Source organism: Penicillium oxalicum, chromosome VIII (assembly GCF_001723175.1).
Source record: "Penicillium oxalicum strain HP7-1 chromosome VIII, whole genome shotgun sequence".
Taxonomy (NCBI): Eukaryota; Fungi; Ascomycota; class Eurotiomycetes; order Eurotiales; family Aspergillaceae; genus Penicillium; species Penicillium oxalicum.
In genome coordinates this window covers 1669211-1684831 of record NC_064657.1, presented here as the reverse complement: position 1 = coordinate 1684831, position 15621 = coordinate 1669211, and the positions used below count along the sequence as shown (strand labels likewise).

The window sequence follows — 15621 nt, the reverse complement described above, 5'->3', positions numbered from 1 at the left end:
GGTTGATAAGATTTGGAGCATCAAGAAAGACAACGGAAGTGGCTCTCCCGCTTTTGGTTCGATTCGCGGATAGTGTTTATCGAGCTTTACCGACCTGGTTGGCGGCCTCTGCAATTTGCCAGAAGAGTTAGTATCGGCCTTCAATCAAAGTTTGTTCAGACCTCGATGAACTTTGCATCCTGCTTGGAGGGCGACATTCGAAAGAAGACGCCCCACCAGCGAGGCTGTTCATCATCCCGTGGAGCCTGAACCACTTTGTCCTGCATATCACGCACCTCGCCTTGTAGCATCCTCCAACAGACCAACGTCAACTTCTGACCGGGGCAGCATCACGTAGCGCACAACACTTCCACGGATAAACATGCTCTTGACGGACGACAGGTGCGGGTACTTGTCGAGGTCCAGCACCTCGATATCGTCCAGTTTGATGTTGAGGTATTGATCGACAGACTTGAGGATTCCACGGATGCGAATGTCATTCTTGAGCTCAATAGTCACCATCTGGTTGGTGAGCGTCTTGAAAAAGCTATAGTGTTGCAATCGGGTCAGCGCATTGTCAATGGCGATCGAGGGCGCAATTGCATGTGGGCGGTTACCTGAAGAAAAGCATTATGGCGGGGTATTGCGCTCGTGTGGACGACCGGGAGAGGTTTCGCGACGATGAGTGTGGAAACAATCAAGGGTCGCTTGTTGGGCGCTGCAGGGTATACGCAGTGAGCAAAAGACGTCGATTTTCAGTCGCGAGAGCTCGAACCTGACGAAGCGGGCAATGCTGGGGAGAAGCGCAGCTCCGCAGCAAATCCCCACGTGACCGTGCTGCCAACGATGGCGGCAAGCTTCGTCGTCGAGCAGCCCGCCCACATCCGCGTGCCAGCATCCTCCTCACAGTACTGGGATAATTTTTACACTCGAGGTAACATATGCCAAGAGTATATCCATCCGGCGTCGATGGGGAAGAAAGCTACGGGGATACAAGAAGTGAACAATACGAACTTGACTCTGCGTGAGACCACGATTCCTGCATCCAGGCCTGCCGCAGTGAAAGTCAACATGTATGTGTGGGAACTTGGATTTTGGTCATCTCGTATTACATTAGGTAAATCGGCCGCCTGGGCGCATAGAGTAGAGTAAGTAGAGGCGTAAAAACATCAAGCGTGGGACAACACCCTGTGTGTCATGATTCAATCAGTGACGTGACTGCACCATCTTTTTCACGACTTTGGGCTTCATCGCCCATCCAGATAAGCAGGTCCAGCCTGCACCCATCTTTCTCCCCTCATCGAACAAGGCACCCACTCCGTCAAGCAACTTGGCTCGATCCTGACCCGTTTCACTTCGCAGGCGGACTAGCCACTGCTCCCACATCCAGCCACCCAGAATCCCCGTAATGCTGGCAATGTCTTCGGTGCTGCCAATGGGACCCTGTACCGCTTCGTAGTTCTCGATTTGGCTCTGTACTCGCGGAGCGGGAGTCTCCCGGGGAGGTTCCGGCGTGGCAGGCTCCGTGCCCATGGGCAGGAACATCCACGCCCTCTTGATGTTGACAAAGCCCCCCTGGCCAAGACGAGCCACGAAGTTCTTGGACGCCGCAGGATCGTATCCGTGCGTACGAAGCTGTTTGGCAAACTCGACAGAGGTTGCCGAGACCGTCGGACCCGCACGAGAGATTTCGGCATCAAGCACGATGAACTCGAGATAACCACCAGGCTTGAGACAGCGGCGGCATTCCTTCAGCACCAAGTCGTACTCATCGCGGTCAAGTCCCTCGGGGCACCGAGTCTTCAATAGGGCATGCAGAGACCGAGTGGTGATGACGTCAAACTTGTTGTTTCCAAACGGCAACTCCCACAGCCGGTCCACGGTCACCACACGGTGATTGGGTGGTCCTTTGATGGCGCTGTTGACGGCTTGCGTCCTGTTGACGACCGAATATACCTTCGTTGAAGGGTACTCCAACGCCGCGTGCCAGCCCCATTCACAAGACGCATGACCACCAAGATCAAGAATGCGCACTGCGCGCGGGGTTTGACCATTTTGACTCTGGGGCGTTTTGCGAACGCGCTTGGCTCGTTTCTCAACTGGGCTGGTGAGAAGCTTGCCGCCGTTGAGACATCGAAGGGCGTCCATGGCCCACATCGGTTGACAAAGCTGGGCGAGAACGAGCTGTTCCTTTTCAAGTTTTGCAAATTGCGCCTTCTCGGCGAGGACCGAAGTGATGATCGAATTTCGAGGCGCTTGCGAGAATGGGCCCTTGTATGGAGGTCTCGCTGGCAGAACAAGCTCGTACTTGCCCATCAGGCCATTGAGATGCGTATCAAGCAGACCAAGACGGAACGACTGAATGGCATCAAAACGCATGTTGCGGTGAAAGAAACCATCCGCAGGCGTTGTTCTTTGGCGAATCGACTGGAACCCCCGCCAGTAAATGGAATCTTTGCTGGCAAACATCGGCGGATGGGGACTTAGAGAGTCGGGGATACCATCTGCAAATCGAACCACTTTTTGGGGTGCCGACTCTGCGTCTTCGGAGCAAGTATCGGGCTCCACCGGCGAGGAAACATCAGTCTTGGACTCGATATCGTTAATCGGGTTGGTTTCATTCAGCGCCGAGAGGTATGTTGCTTGCGCTGTAAGCCACACGCTCGTTCGATCGAGGCTCGCCGCGGCACGCTGCTGAAGTTCGGTCTCATAGAGCTCGTCGTATTCGTACACATTACCCGATTGCGTAATCTCTTGAACCGCCTCAAAGGTTGCACTGAGGGGACTCATGTCTTGCCGCCCGAGAGGCTGCGTGGGTGTGTCACATGGAAGTCGTATGGCAGTGGGAGGGCCTTCCTCGACGCGGATGGCTGTGTCCGGGTCGTCCCCGTGCGCGCGATCTGGCCACTCGATGACCTGCTCAACAACTTCGCCCTGATCTCGAGGAAATGGGAGATCATAGAAGCCTTCCGCCACCGCCGTTGTCGGTGGAAGATGGGTATTGGGAAGTGACCATGTGTGACGAGCTCGCGGGGCCAAAGAGGCGAAAAAGCCGCCAGGTGATGGGATGCTCAACTCACTAAAGCTGTAGCCCGACAGATCAGATGCCGGAGTGATTCCGTCCGCGCTGCGAGGACGGGAGCGAGGCGCAGGCTGGAGCTGCCACATCTCATCGTCTTCAGAAGTCTCGGACCATGTTTCAGGAGTACGGTCCAGTGGAATCTGCTGCAACATTGCCAACGCCCCATCGGGGAGATACACCCCTTCTTCGGAAGGGGTTGGCTCTCGTGAGGGCAGCTCTGGGGGCATCTCGCCATCAAGGCTCAAGGACGCCAAAGAAATGTCGTGCAGCGCTGGCAGGAATTGGTCGAAGCGTCCGAAACTGTTGCGCCAATCTTCATGTGGTGTTTCGATGGCAATCGAGACATCTTCGAGATTGAGATGATTCTCCTCCGCGCCCAGCGCGGCCACATTACCCTCGTCCAGATCCGGCCGGACATGAAGGTCGCGTGGATCCCAGTCGGTATCGGGAATCGAGTTTGAGTCCGGAGTAGCCAGGGCACTCAGGTTGGAGTCCTGATCCGAGGAGATGCTGCCGTCGAGCGAAGGTGGTGCGTAAGAAGCTGGCACATTTCGACTCAGTAAGGAGAGGGCTGCCGGTGAGACGGGAATCTTTGACGGCGGCGTTGGAGGGACAGGCGAATTCTTGCAGGTGCCATTCAGAGACGGCCAGTGGGTGGACGATGGGATGTCGAGTTTCAAGCTGAAATTCCGCCCTCCGTGACTACCGCGACTGCCGGTCGATGTGACCGAGTTTCTGGTGATGGGTGTGATCAAGCTCGAGCGTTGGGTCCCGATCCCCGAGAAACATGACTCACTGATTTCGGTCGAATTATCGTCATCGGTATCATTGTCATCAGTGGCATCATACATGTCATCATAATCCGGTATCCCTTGCTGCCACTCGTAATCTGAACATGATGAGAGAGTCCCGGCAGAGAGAGGCGACATCAACCGGGCCAGCCGCGAGTTCGTCGGCGCTGGTAGCCCGCTCGTCTTCAGCGTCAACTTCGGGCTGATCTGAGTCGGCTTCGGCGGTATCATCGTCACAGCCTTTTCGGTGAATTGGGATTCCCGACTGTCTTCCATGATGGGGTCGAGTACTGTGCCCCGTGGCTGCCGGAGCGGAGGACATCGCATGGAATGGATTAAAATGGAGTCGGCCATTGTTGTCTACGTCTTCCCAAATCTCTCGCAAAGTCCGATGACCACCAAGTAAAACAAAAAAGAGAAGAAACGCAATGAAACGACACGCAAAAGAGAGATGAATCCGAGCACGGACAAAGAATGATAGAGAATGCCAGGTAGTGTTCTCCGGTAACACGCGAATCTATGGGTATCTCAAAAAATCAGACTCGGAAACCAAGATGCATCGACACCGGTCAACGGGTCCAGAATGCGTTCGCAACAGGTCGAATGTGATCCAACTGAAGAAAAACTCGGATGAGTGGTAAAGTCGCAAACCAAAACGACGTAATGGAAGAAAGGACAGCGAGGTCGCCTCAGCTACCAGAGCATGAGACCAAACACGGAAAAAAAGGAAACACGAGATGACGGGATCAAGGACGCGAGCGAGGACGCTCCCCTCCCCCCTCGGCTGGGATATATACCTCGCTCAGCACTTTTGAGGGAGTTCCTCCCCTTCCGATCCGTATTCGAGCGACGAGTGGGCGCCTGCAAGGTTGGGGCACATGGAGTTCTTCATCCCGGTTCTCCAGCAAATTTACTCCATTGAGGTCACCGGCCACCGGTTGCTGGTCAAGCTACTGCACGCTCGAGCACGAGTAAGTGATGAAAATCACCCATCCCCGCGTAAAAGGAAAGTGAACAGGCCCATCATTGGCTGTCCGTGAGAAATGGGCGAGTCGCCCAGAGCCCATCATCTGCGTAGCCTGACGCTCTGAAGATGGGAAGAAGAAGACCTTTCCAGTTCGGTATGTAGGATATGTAAGAAGACATAGGATGCACGAGGGGAACTACTGCAGGCTGCAGGCGGGGGAGCCGAAGGTGACCAATCGGCGTGGCGAGGAGGTGACGGACCGCCCAGGCCGTCCGGGAGCTGATGGGGGGGTGCAGGAGGCCGGACCAGTCGTGGCGGTTCTGTAGGCGCCGGGGCTGGCTAAACTTAGTCTCGAGCAGTCCGGCACGGAAATCATGATTAAGTTGGCCCAAAAGAGTCGATCTGGTTATCTGACCACACCCTCTCATTCGGCAAGACGAGTGTGATTAACGGACATTTTGCACGGAGGGACGGCCGCCGGTGTCTTCATGCCCGTGCGGGCAGACGGTGCAGCAGAGATGCTGTGTATCCACGGCACGCGATTCGTTCCAACTCACCGTCAGGTGACATGGAGATATTGCCCAGGCTCCAGAGAAGAGGGCGCTGAACGAATGACAGATCTCTCTCCCTCTCGCGATGGAAAAAAATCAGGTTAATTAGCTTCGTTGCTCCTTGCTGAGAATCGAGAATCGGTGTTTGGGACTGGCTGCCCGACCCAGGAGCCAGTATGTATATGCCTCTAGCTCTATCTGGATCCGATGGGTGCCAGATTCCGTGTGGACCATGGAGACTGTCATCCTCGAGACAATGAAATCCAACAAAGGACTCTTGTCGAGGGAGCTGTCTTTTACCGGTGCGCAAACCTCGTCTTCTGTTTCTTACACCTAGTTTGGACCATTCCATCTTGCTTGGTAACGGTATCGAGTCTTTCACATCCCATGGGAACACCGGATCCAGGCGCGTGTCCGAGGCCAGTGGAGCTTCTTTTCATTCAAGGAAAGTCTGCTGGCATAGTCATACCAAGCACAATGATGCTAGACACGCCTCCAAGGTGGAATTGGGTTCCATGTGAGCGATAGACGGGAAGAAAGAAAGTGGATTTGGCGTCAAACCGAGGAGGGCAATTTGCCAGAGCAGCTGGAACACATCTCATTTGCCGGGCGAAATCTCAAATGCGCCATGTGGTCACTCTCAAAACTCAGACATCTTCAGTCCGCCATCATGCCAGTCATGGAATGGGGGTTGGGTCGTTTTGGCGCCTGGTGGGGAGTCTTGCATGCACTCTGAAGTCCCGAGTGTACCCAGCCTTCCGGCACCACCCTAGTGATGCTTGCCGAACATGCTTCAAAATTGATCGGCCAGCAGGATGTATTGATTGAACGGGGGCTGAAGAATTAGTCAAATTTTGACCTTGATGACTGATGAAGTGGCTAAGGCTGATGTAGACAGACCGATGCTTCGATCCATCGGTACACGGGATACACCCAACTCGAGGCGTGACCGGGTAGGTGAATCGGCGCCAAGAACACCTATACGGTCGTGGAAGAGTCTTGCTCGCGACTATAGAGGAGAGAGACTATTGCAACGAGAAGCGACTCGAGCATGAATTTTTTTTTTCTCGAACTACGTAATATGAAGCCAAATGGATGTGACCAGCGTTTTTCCCGTAGCTGCGACAATGTTCATCGGACCCACCAAACTATCTGCTCAATTTTACATTCACTGGGCTATCTTCCCGACCGATGACCATCTTCAGGGCAAATACCCTCTGTAAAATTCGTCGGATAATATCGACTCTGGGGAACAAAAAGAAAGATTGTACGAGGCGCCCAAGCATAATCCTTCACTTTATTTATCGGTGCGGGTATGCCAATGACGAAGTCGCACCCCTAAGGTTCTAGGTCGGCGCGTAGAGACGGTCTCTGATAGGCGCCGGGGCTTGGGCCAGCTTTTTATATCTGTCTAGTGCCGATTCTTCTCGTCTCAACGCATGTTTTCTGAGCAGAACCTCGTATACTAATTACATTCTTCAGGCCATTTCGGGACCTCGGAGACTGCAAAAAATCAAATGTACCTCTCAATACTCTGTAAAATCGTTTTTGCCTCGAGTCCCCCACTACATATGTCTCGGCTGATCCTGGAGCTAGAGGCCTCTTCGCTCCCGTCAGCCCACATTCCATCGGACACGACCTATTTAAATCCTTCAATTGACAGTATATTCCGTCATTGCTAGTGAGTTCGGGCCTTGGGCGCCTGGTTAGCAGTGCCCCGCGGGAGCGAATATTGAATTTCGTCCCAGTCATGCCTAATCGAGTAGTGGCTTGCCCCGGGTTTCACGATCCGACACCTGTCTAACAAATGCTCAGAGAGTAAAGAGCTCTCGGCTTTTGACTATACCCAATCAAAAACAATGACGCGACTACGATATGATGTGGACACAGTGGATTCGAGAAACAACAGGTAAATTCCACTTTTGTCTCCGTCATGATAGTCAAAACGCCTGTTCAACTCTACTCAACGCAGGTTTGACTTGGTGCACTTGAAGTCTGTGAACATAATACGTGTATCACTAAGGTACGGCTTCTGTTCCTCACCAGGGGCCACCCATCTGTTGCTGGTGACTGTTTTATTTACCTCAGCCAAGTCGGAGTGAAAGACATTCTCCATATGTGATGGATAAAGTCTTCAAATAGGACTATCGACTGAGAGATGAGCGGTGAGCAATAACCAGTGTCATCCAGATCTGTGCAAGCAGTCTAAAATGCGAGAGGATGAAGATGGCCAGATTGATGGGGAGCGAGTCCCTGCTATCACCAACAGTCTATCAAATCCTATGGGGGGATCCATTTTGACGCCCTGATCGGGGGGTGCCAAAGCAGGCCCAGTGAAACCGATTCTCTCACCTGGACATTGGGCTTTGTTTTGCTCCATGAATTGATTTTCTCCAAGACACAGACTCGTAGTCTCCGGTATTTCCGGGGCAGGCGAGCCTCCGGCTGTGATCAACAGTAAATAGACTTTGCAGTCTCATAAAGAGGCACGCTATGGCGCTTTTTTTGGGATTGGAATAGTAAACGTTCCTCGTGTGGAGTCTCCTCATGAGCCTGGAATCGTCGGTCGAGCTACTGAGTAGATCGAGCATGGGAGCAATTGCTTTCATAACTATCCAAGAAGTCGTTTCATTGAAGCGCGCATGGGAACAGCAGCCGAAGGTAGAGAGGTCGGTCACTCAGGTCATGTAACCGGGAGATAGACCACCGGTTGGTAATTTGGCTGGGCCGCCATGATACCCAAATAAAAAGGGGGGAAAGAGAAATTTCATGGCGGTGCGGTCGAGTTAGTAAACGGAAGGAAGTCAAGCAGCAAGAGATCCTTGACTTGCTTAGATCACTGCAACGAAATGCCGTAGATGGAGAGAATTGGAGTCTACAAGCAGTCGGGAGTGCAATTCGCACTACTACATAAATCCCCATTCCTGCCTGACCACTGGACTCCGACTGGACCGTCTCAGCCCGTCATCACTTAAAAAGTGGGTTCGGATTCAGCCATTCAGCCGGATCCCGGAGGTGATGTCAATCAGAAGCTTTGGACCAACGGGTCACTTGCCGACGACAGATTCCGCATACTGTTGATAATTGCCGCCTTGCCAGTCTCGGAATCCCATCTTGACTCTCTTTGGACCTCTCTGCTCATTCATCTGGGTCATTCACTGTGACTTGAGCTCTTCCGTCTTCTTTTACAAATCTCCCACCCCTTCTCCCACTTCTCCCCCCCCATGGCGCCGCCCGCGATCATTGCGCCTTCGATTCTCAGCGCCAACTTCGCCAATCTGGGCCATGATTGCGCCGAAAAGATCCAGCAGGGGGCCGACTGGCTGCACATCGACATCATGGATGGCCACTTTGTACCCAACATGACCATCGGATGCCCGGTGGTCTCCCACATTCGTGGCTGCGTGGACCGACCCCTCGAGCCCGGGGCGCGGGGCACCTTTGACTGCCACATGATGATTGCGGAGGTCCGTCGCAACCTGACCCTCTCCATCCATCTCTGTCTTTGATGGGGTGAATGCGATTGATACTGACATTACTCTTTGACTGCCAATCTTATCTAGCCGCATAAATGGGTCAAGGAATTCCAAAAGGCCGGCTGTGACCTGTACTGCTTCCACTACGAGGCCGCCGTCTCCTCCGTCGCCGCGACCGAACCTGCCGATAAGAGCACCACGGAGCCCACCAGTCCGCGTGCACTGATCAAGTATATCCACGAGCAGGGCATGCAGGCCGGTATCGCGATCAAGCCTGACACGCCGGTCGATGTGCTCTGGGATATTCTGGAGAGCTCCGATGAGAAGGAGCGCCCCGATGTGAGTAGATCGTGATGCCCTCCCCGGGGCAAAAGTTGCCAGATTTCCCTTTGCGCACCACCCAAGCATCCCCCCCCTCCAAACAGGAATGAAACATAAAATCCCTGCTAATGTCGTTTCACCCTCCCGCGCAGATGGTTCTCGTCATGACGGTACACCCGGGTTTCGGCGGTCAAAAGTTCATGGCCTCCGAGCTGCCCAAGGTGTCTGCTTTGCGCGAACGGTATCCCAACCTGAACATCGAAGTCGACGGTGGTTTGGGAGTGGGCACCATCGACCAGGCGGCCGATGCCGGCGCCAACGTGATTGTGGCCGGCTCCGCCGTCTTCGGTGCGGAAGACCCGGCCGATGTGATTCAAAAGCTGCGTGAGGCCGTTCAAAAGCGTCAAATTCAGTCCAAGGTCTAGAGGGCATCATGATTCCCGGCGTGGAATAGAATGGGCACAAAGGCAGGCTGGAGATTGAGACAGTCAGCCTGCCCAGGCGCAAAACTCCTACATCTGAGAAGCAAGTCATTATTTCTTTGAAAGAATACACGGTTCGTAAAGTGTACATAACCGAAGGTTGAAGCCAAGACTGGCGTGGTTCTGAATACTTGTGCGGGATAGTCACGTCATATGAGTTCTATTGGAAATTGTCCCGGATAATGTACACTTTGGTGTCTCCCAATTGCGCAAAAAAACAGAAAGAAAAAACGACAATAATAATAAAACAACAAAAAAGCTTGACTGACACATGAACAAGGTCTGGTATCAAAAACATAGCTGATAAGAGCTGGTCCAGCCCAAGAAAGGAGGAAGCAGAATTTGTGTCTGGGGGCGAACATCTTCATCATGTCGCAGCACTGGTCAAACCGATTTTTCACTGCTTCGCTTTCTCTTCCACATCAATCTTCTTCTCTGGTGCCGTGGTGACCGATTCCCCCTTGGTCTTCTCTTCCATTGGCGTCTCCTCCGCACCCGGCACTTCCTCAATGATGCTCTCATCGTGGTCCTTTCCAGCGGCTTCCTTTCTCAAGGCATCCAAGGAGGCGGATGGCCCCTCGGCCCCGGAGATGGACTGGCGAATCTCCGTTACGACCTGGTCCTTATCCGCTTCGTCGCTGCCCGAGATGATCGACCCCCGGTGGTGCTCCACGAGTCCCAGTTCCACCGCGTTGTCCACGTGGAAATTGGCCGAGGAGACGGCCGCGACTTCGGGCACGAGAGGAGGACGCTTCGGACCAGAGGGCGAATCAGGAGCGAGATCGGGGAGTTCGGGAGCGACAGATCCACGATGGGCCTTGGGAGAAGAAGGCTGGTCCGACTGAACTGGGTTCGCGACTGAAGCCTCATCCGACTTGGTCGACTCGGACTTTTTGACATCGGGCTTCTTCTCGTTAGCCATGTTCTTTGCCTTGGTGGCAGCCTCAGAGCTCGCCTGGCGAAGCGCAAGAACTGCCGCGTCGTCCTTCTTTTCCTCTGGCTTGGTCGATGGCGGGCTTTGAATTTTAATGGTGGAGGTTCGTGGCGCTGTCATTTCGGGTCGTTGGGGAGTCGATTCCACCGCGGGGGGGTCGGAGACAGGAAGAGGGTTGCTTGTCGCGGGCATACCGTCGAGGTCCTGGACACTGTTGACGATCATGCGAAGCTCGCCATACTCATTCCATTCTTCCACCTCCTCTAAATCCTGCCCGAGTGAAGCTTCGCCGTCAGCCTCCGCTCAGATTTCAGCGCAGACCGCCGTAGATAGTGGTCACCTACACCGACAATGTTGCCATATTTCACCAGGCCCGGCAGCTTCTTGCCCTTGGACCGACGGCCCCAAAGCTTACGGGCAGCTTCGTCGGTCGCAACGTCAATGGCGCGGAAGGGAAGTTTGTTGGCTTTGAGGATGGTCTCGATTCGAGCGGTTGCGGTGACGATATGTGAGGAACCCGCGGTCAGGGAGGTGTAGAGGTAGAGAGTCGAGTCAGACATGGTGGAACCGTCGTGCCAATAATAGCAGCATTCAGTAGATGGTGGGATTTTTTGGAGTGATTCGATGATTAATGCGCGCGTTTAACCAAAAGGCATCTGAGGGGTGGATGATCTAGCAAAAGGAGGTGAAATTGAAGAGGAGGGGAAAAAAAAGGAGTTGTCGTTTCACACCAAGGAAGTCTACAATTGGTGATTTGTTCAGTGCATGGGACCCTCCGCCCAAATTGGCGGCAGATTGCTGATTGTTTGGGCCCGATGACGTTAGGGGGAGGGGCGGTTGCGGACTGGAGATAGGAGACGTCACATGACGAGACAGGCACGTGGGATGGGATGGAGTCATGTGATGCTGGAGGAATCAAGGCTCACGAGATCTGCTGGTGGTGAGTCTCTTGTCTGGCGGACTTCAGGTTCGAGTGTATAAAATGTCAGATGAGGACCTGTGCAAGATGTTTTACATTTGCTAGGCCCTATTTTTGATCCAATCCATACGCGAGATCGATAAATAACATCTACTTGCAACCTTACTAAACCACAGATATGTATTCCTGCACGATGGTAGAGGCTCAATGAAGGCCTCAGGGGACAATACCCTGAGTTGGACTGCCCGAAGCCCAAAACTACTCCCGTCCATACTCACTCTGGGAGAGAGCCGATTCCAATTTGATGTCTGGTCTGGGTGGCAATCTCCCCGTTTTCAATGGTTAGGTCGGTGAATACTGCCAGTCTCGTGTGCTGTAGAGCCATGGTAACAGGCCGAGCTCTGTATCGGACACCGGAAATTATACGAAGGTCCAATGATTCACGTTGTACGTCAAGGTATCCAAGGAGCCAGACTACAGCAGCGAGCTGAAAGCTCAACTTCTCAGAGACAGGACTGGATTGATGAACCACCTGGCCGGTGACACACACCTTGATCCATTACCGGACAACAAATGAACGCAAGCTACCATACAAAGTTTCCATGGTCGCTAATTGAAACAATCAAGAGCATGCAAGCTGAATATTGAAATTTTCAAGACATGTATCCTTGGTGTCCTCGCGTGTTCAAACAAACATTCAAACGCATGATGAGAGCAAGGGCAAGAAAACGGGGGGGTGAGACTGAGACCATCTGCGACATAAGGAGCAAAGCAGACACGATGGAATCGGATCAAGATGAATGGAAGATAGGCAGTCACTCTACAGTCGAGAATCTGAGAAACGTGTACGCTGGAGGCAGCCTTGGTAGCATGGATGGCACAAGACTTCACCGGGGTCCTCAGAGATACAGCATTTAAACGGCCATTCATCTTCACATCGGGGGAGCTCTACCAAGGTAAATAGTATCACCCTCAGCCATCGTATTCTCGAATTTGGGACTGGCGGCTTCTGGTTTCCACTGTGGTTTTATCTTGAGAGTGCGGTGGAAAGTCATGACTCGGCATGGGCAAGTCGAAAAATCCGTAGACTTGAAGATGAACCCATAGTGGTTCAGTGCGCAAGGAAATGGACAGTCAGGCAAGCAAGGTCGCTGGTCAGTCTGGCAGAGCAGCAGGAATTTTGGTAACACAGATTTTTGGTGAAGGATGAAGCAGTGATCAAAGTATTTCCAGTGTTTGCTGCAAAGCCTGAGGAGCAGCTTCGCTCGAAATCCTAGTTCAGAACTTTCGCTGATGATGCGCTCTCTGAGCTGAGGGAGAATTTTGCAGTATTTCCATCCACGCCTCTCCAGATGGGACTGAAAACATTCAAAGATATGCTTGCAGCTGATCGCGAAGCAGACTTGATCCACATAGGGGAGTGAGGCGAGAATCGCCAGGATCAGCTCTGATGGAAGCCTCTCGAAAGGATTGTCCTTGGGCCGACTTTTAAACTCGAGGGATGACAGTAAATGGCAGATCTTTGCCGAGATCTTCTGTTTTGTAGATCGAGACATTCTTGCATATGATGAGCGCGATGTGGTCTATAGGAATTTAGGGAGGGGAGTAGACAAGGACGTTGAAGTGAGATGGAGGAGATGCTCCTCGTCTCTGACTCAAGTCAAGTCTTCCGATCCGTATCTGGAAGAGCGATGCCATTCCTATATAGACTTTGAAAACACCGAAGCTCGAAGAGGTAGTCTGCAACGGTGTCGAGGGAGGCCAATCCATTCTATGACCAATTATTTGGTCATCTAACATTTGGCTGTGACACTACGAATCTCGTTGCTCTGTGGTTAAGCTTGCCTTGATCCAGTAGCCGCAGCCGTGTCTCGCGGAAACCTTTTTTGCTTTATAATGTTTATAATTCCTCCTTCTTTAGATCTTGGCTTTTCCACATTCATACCCACTACATCTCGTAACGATCCCCACAACTTCCAGCATCTTGTAAGCTCCACGCGGAAAATCTTCCACTCGTCCCCACTGACGAGTCTGGTAATAAGATAATAGGCCTGTTTTGGAGATTCCTCGGCAAAATATCAACAAAGTACAATTCATCAGTCCAGCTGCCCTTCCTTTTCCGATTCAGGAACATCAGGCACGTGCTACAACGGCAATTCCCATCCCGACAAAACCAGAGGACTCGCACCACACGACACTTTCGCAAGTGAGTGTGATCTAATTCCTGCAGACTTCCAAAGGGTCTCAACCTTTTGATTCCGAAATGTCTTTGAATTACTCAACTGGGATATTGCAAGATGCATGAATGCCATGTTTTCAAGTCCCAATCAAGTCGAAGCGGCGACAGTGGCTATGTCAGTACCCCCATCGGACGTGTCTGTTACTCATATCACAGGTATCTTGAAAGAATCTTGATTTCTTTGACCTGGGTTCCTAGACAGAAAGTGAGGATTTTATTTTCCGCTTTTCTGGTTTGCAAAGCTTCGAAGCTCAGAGGGCCTCCGTTGACTTCTGACAGCAGCACCAAAAGAGCAGATGCCGTATCAGCTGTGCATGCAAAAAGACGCCTCCAAAATTCGCACTCCGCTCAATCCTAGGTGCTGAGATCGACCCCCAGAGCCATCAAACGACAAACCGATGCGATAAATGCGACTGTGAACTCGTGGACGCGTATATTGTCGTCTTGAAAGAGGCCTTGGCCATTTTTGGAGACATGTCCGAAAAGAAGACAATCAAACGTGAGAGCTTGCAACTCATCGCTTGTTCTGGTGCACACCAAAATCCTTCAAAGCCCAAACCATGTACTTTTCATCGAGTCCCACACTCAAAGATCGAGGAAAATGGGTCTCATAATGCTACCTCTGCCTCTCGAAAGTCACATATCCTTCATTGTCGGGATATTCTACGCTGATTCATGACACCACTGCATGATGTCGGTGTAAGATCTTTTCTTGCAGCTTGGAGAAGCGCAAGATACCAAGACTGTCCAGTTGGTAATTACCTCGCAGTGAAATCGGTTCAAAATTTCATTAAGAGCTCAATTTGCATCCGATCTCGCAGAATTTTAGTTTCAGAGTGAATGGTTTCCCTATGACACTCACCGAAGCCCCTCTGTGGTTGATTGATTCTCTTGGACTGTTCTTCATCCCCCATGGATACACCTCCCTCAGCTTGAGAAGAGCTCTGTGTCCCATCGAGAACATCGTGAGTACACCCGACAAACAGACCAGATTGAGGGCACTGATGCCCATTTATTGTTTTCGTCTACCTTCGTCACTGGTGATCTCAAAATCGAACCTGCAACAGCGTCGACGACTGGCGCTACACGAGCTGGGCTCTGTACAGTACCTCTCCATTCCTTTGAGCCATGCCATATCAAGTCAAGCGACGGTGTCACTTTTGGAAACCCCCATTCATATTAAGCCTCAGGGGTGAGTCCGTCTTTGGCCCTCTCTTCACTTTTTCACCCCTCTCCTCAGGGAGGTCTTTTTCGCTTCTTGTCACTCTGCTGCAGATGACACATTTTTCGATACGCGTTGGTCGTCACGGTAGCCCCTTACGATCGACTTTTGGCTTGAGCTTGTGCAATCCACTCAAAAACACTCCGAAGAACAGACAACTGTACACTTGCTAACATATGACCCATTAGATAGACAAGCATGGCCTTCAACAACCGCCCATGAGTGACCTGATCAAAAAAACACCCTCCCTCAAGATGCCCGCAGCGATTCTCGTTGTCTCCAGGAAGACGCATCAATGATAGCTGATAAAAGTGTGTACGACCAAATCGATGTACACTCGAGCATGGTCACCAGTGGAAGTTTTCCCATCATCGTTGACCCACAGCACAGGCGCGATCGTCGGTCTTGTCCGAATCAATACCCCTGAAGATCGGCCGGGATTTCCCTCGCCGATCGGAAAAACATTGTCGGCGCACTTTTTAACGAGTTGAGTCGACATTTCGAATCGTGTCAAGTCTAGAAAGCTGCAGCAGCAGGCGAATCTACTGTACTGGGGGCACACCTTTGACCAGGTAGCGCATTCAGGTCCCCCGTGATGGTCATCACAGGATCATTCCTCATTCGCAACGCGTAGCCATGGTTCGCCGACGGGACTCGC

At 52.2% G+C, this 15621-nt stretch overlaps 6 protein-coding genes across 6 annotated transcripts; 2 read left to right on the top strand and 4 right to left on the bottom strand.

Annotated features, from left to right (window-relative positions):
* Positions 1-76: 76 nt before the first annotated feature.
* On the bottom strand, positions 77-610 carry POX_h09878 (Sm-like protein LSM2; the record flags this gene model as incomplete). The annotated part of the gene is made up of 3 exons (XM_050118623.1): positions 77-108; positions 276-526; positions 597-610. 3 exons carry the CDS (start codon positions 608-610, stop codon positions 77-79), a joined length of 297 nt encoding a protein of 98 aa, XP_049965410.1.
* A 575-nt stretch (positions 611-1185) lies between these two features.
* On the bottom strand, positions 1186-4206 carry POX_h09877 (uncharacterized protein; the record flags this gene model as incomplete). The annotated part of the gene is made up of 1 exon (XM_050118622.1): positions 1186-4206. The coding sequence occupies one exon, from the start codon at positions 4204-4206 to the stop codon at positions 1186-1188; it is 3021 nt and encodes a 1006-aa protein (XP_049965409.1).
* A 4388-nt stretch (positions 4207-8594) lies between these two features.
* Positions 8595-9592, top strand: POX_h09876 (Ribulose-phosphate 3-epimerase; the record flags this gene model as incomplete). The annotated part of the gene is made up of 3 exons (XM_050118621.1): positions 8595-8837; positions 8934-9185; positions 9320-9592. The coding sequence occupies 3 exons, from the start codon at positions 8595-8597 to the stop codon at positions 9590-9592; spliced, it is 768 nt and encodes a 255-aa protein (XP_049965408.1).
* A 454-nt stretch (positions 9593-10046) lies between these two features.
* POX_h09875 (uncharacterized protein) lies at positions 10047-11143 on the bottom strand (the record flags this gene model as incomplete). The annotated part of the gene is made up of 2 exons (XM_050118620.1): positions 10047-10853; positions 10928-11143. The coding sequence occupies 2 exons, from the start codon at positions 11141-11143 to the stop codon at positions 10047-10049; spliced, it is 1023 nt and encodes a 340-aa protein (XP_049965407.1).
* A 1291-nt stretch (positions 11144-12434) lies between these two features.
* POX_h09874 (uncharacterized protein) lies at positions 12435-13058 on the bottom strand (the record flags this gene model as incomplete). The annotated part of the gene is made up of 1 exon (XM_050118619.1): positions 12435-13058. The coding sequence occupies one exon, from the start codon at positions 13056-13058 to the stop codon at positions 12435-12437; it is 624 nt and encodes a 207-aa protein (XP_049965406.1).
* Positions 13059-13799: 741 nt separating this feature from the next.
* On the top strand, positions 13800-14106 carry POX_h09873 (uncharacterized protein; the record flags this gene model as incomplete). Its single annotated transcript, XM_050118618.1, has 2 exons — positions 13800-13946; positions 14038-14106. 2 exons carry the CDS (start codon positions 13800-13802, stop codon positions 14104-14106), a joined length of 216 nt encoding a protein of 71 aa, XP_049965405.1.
* Between the last annotated feature and the right edge of the window lie 1515 nt (positions 14107-15621).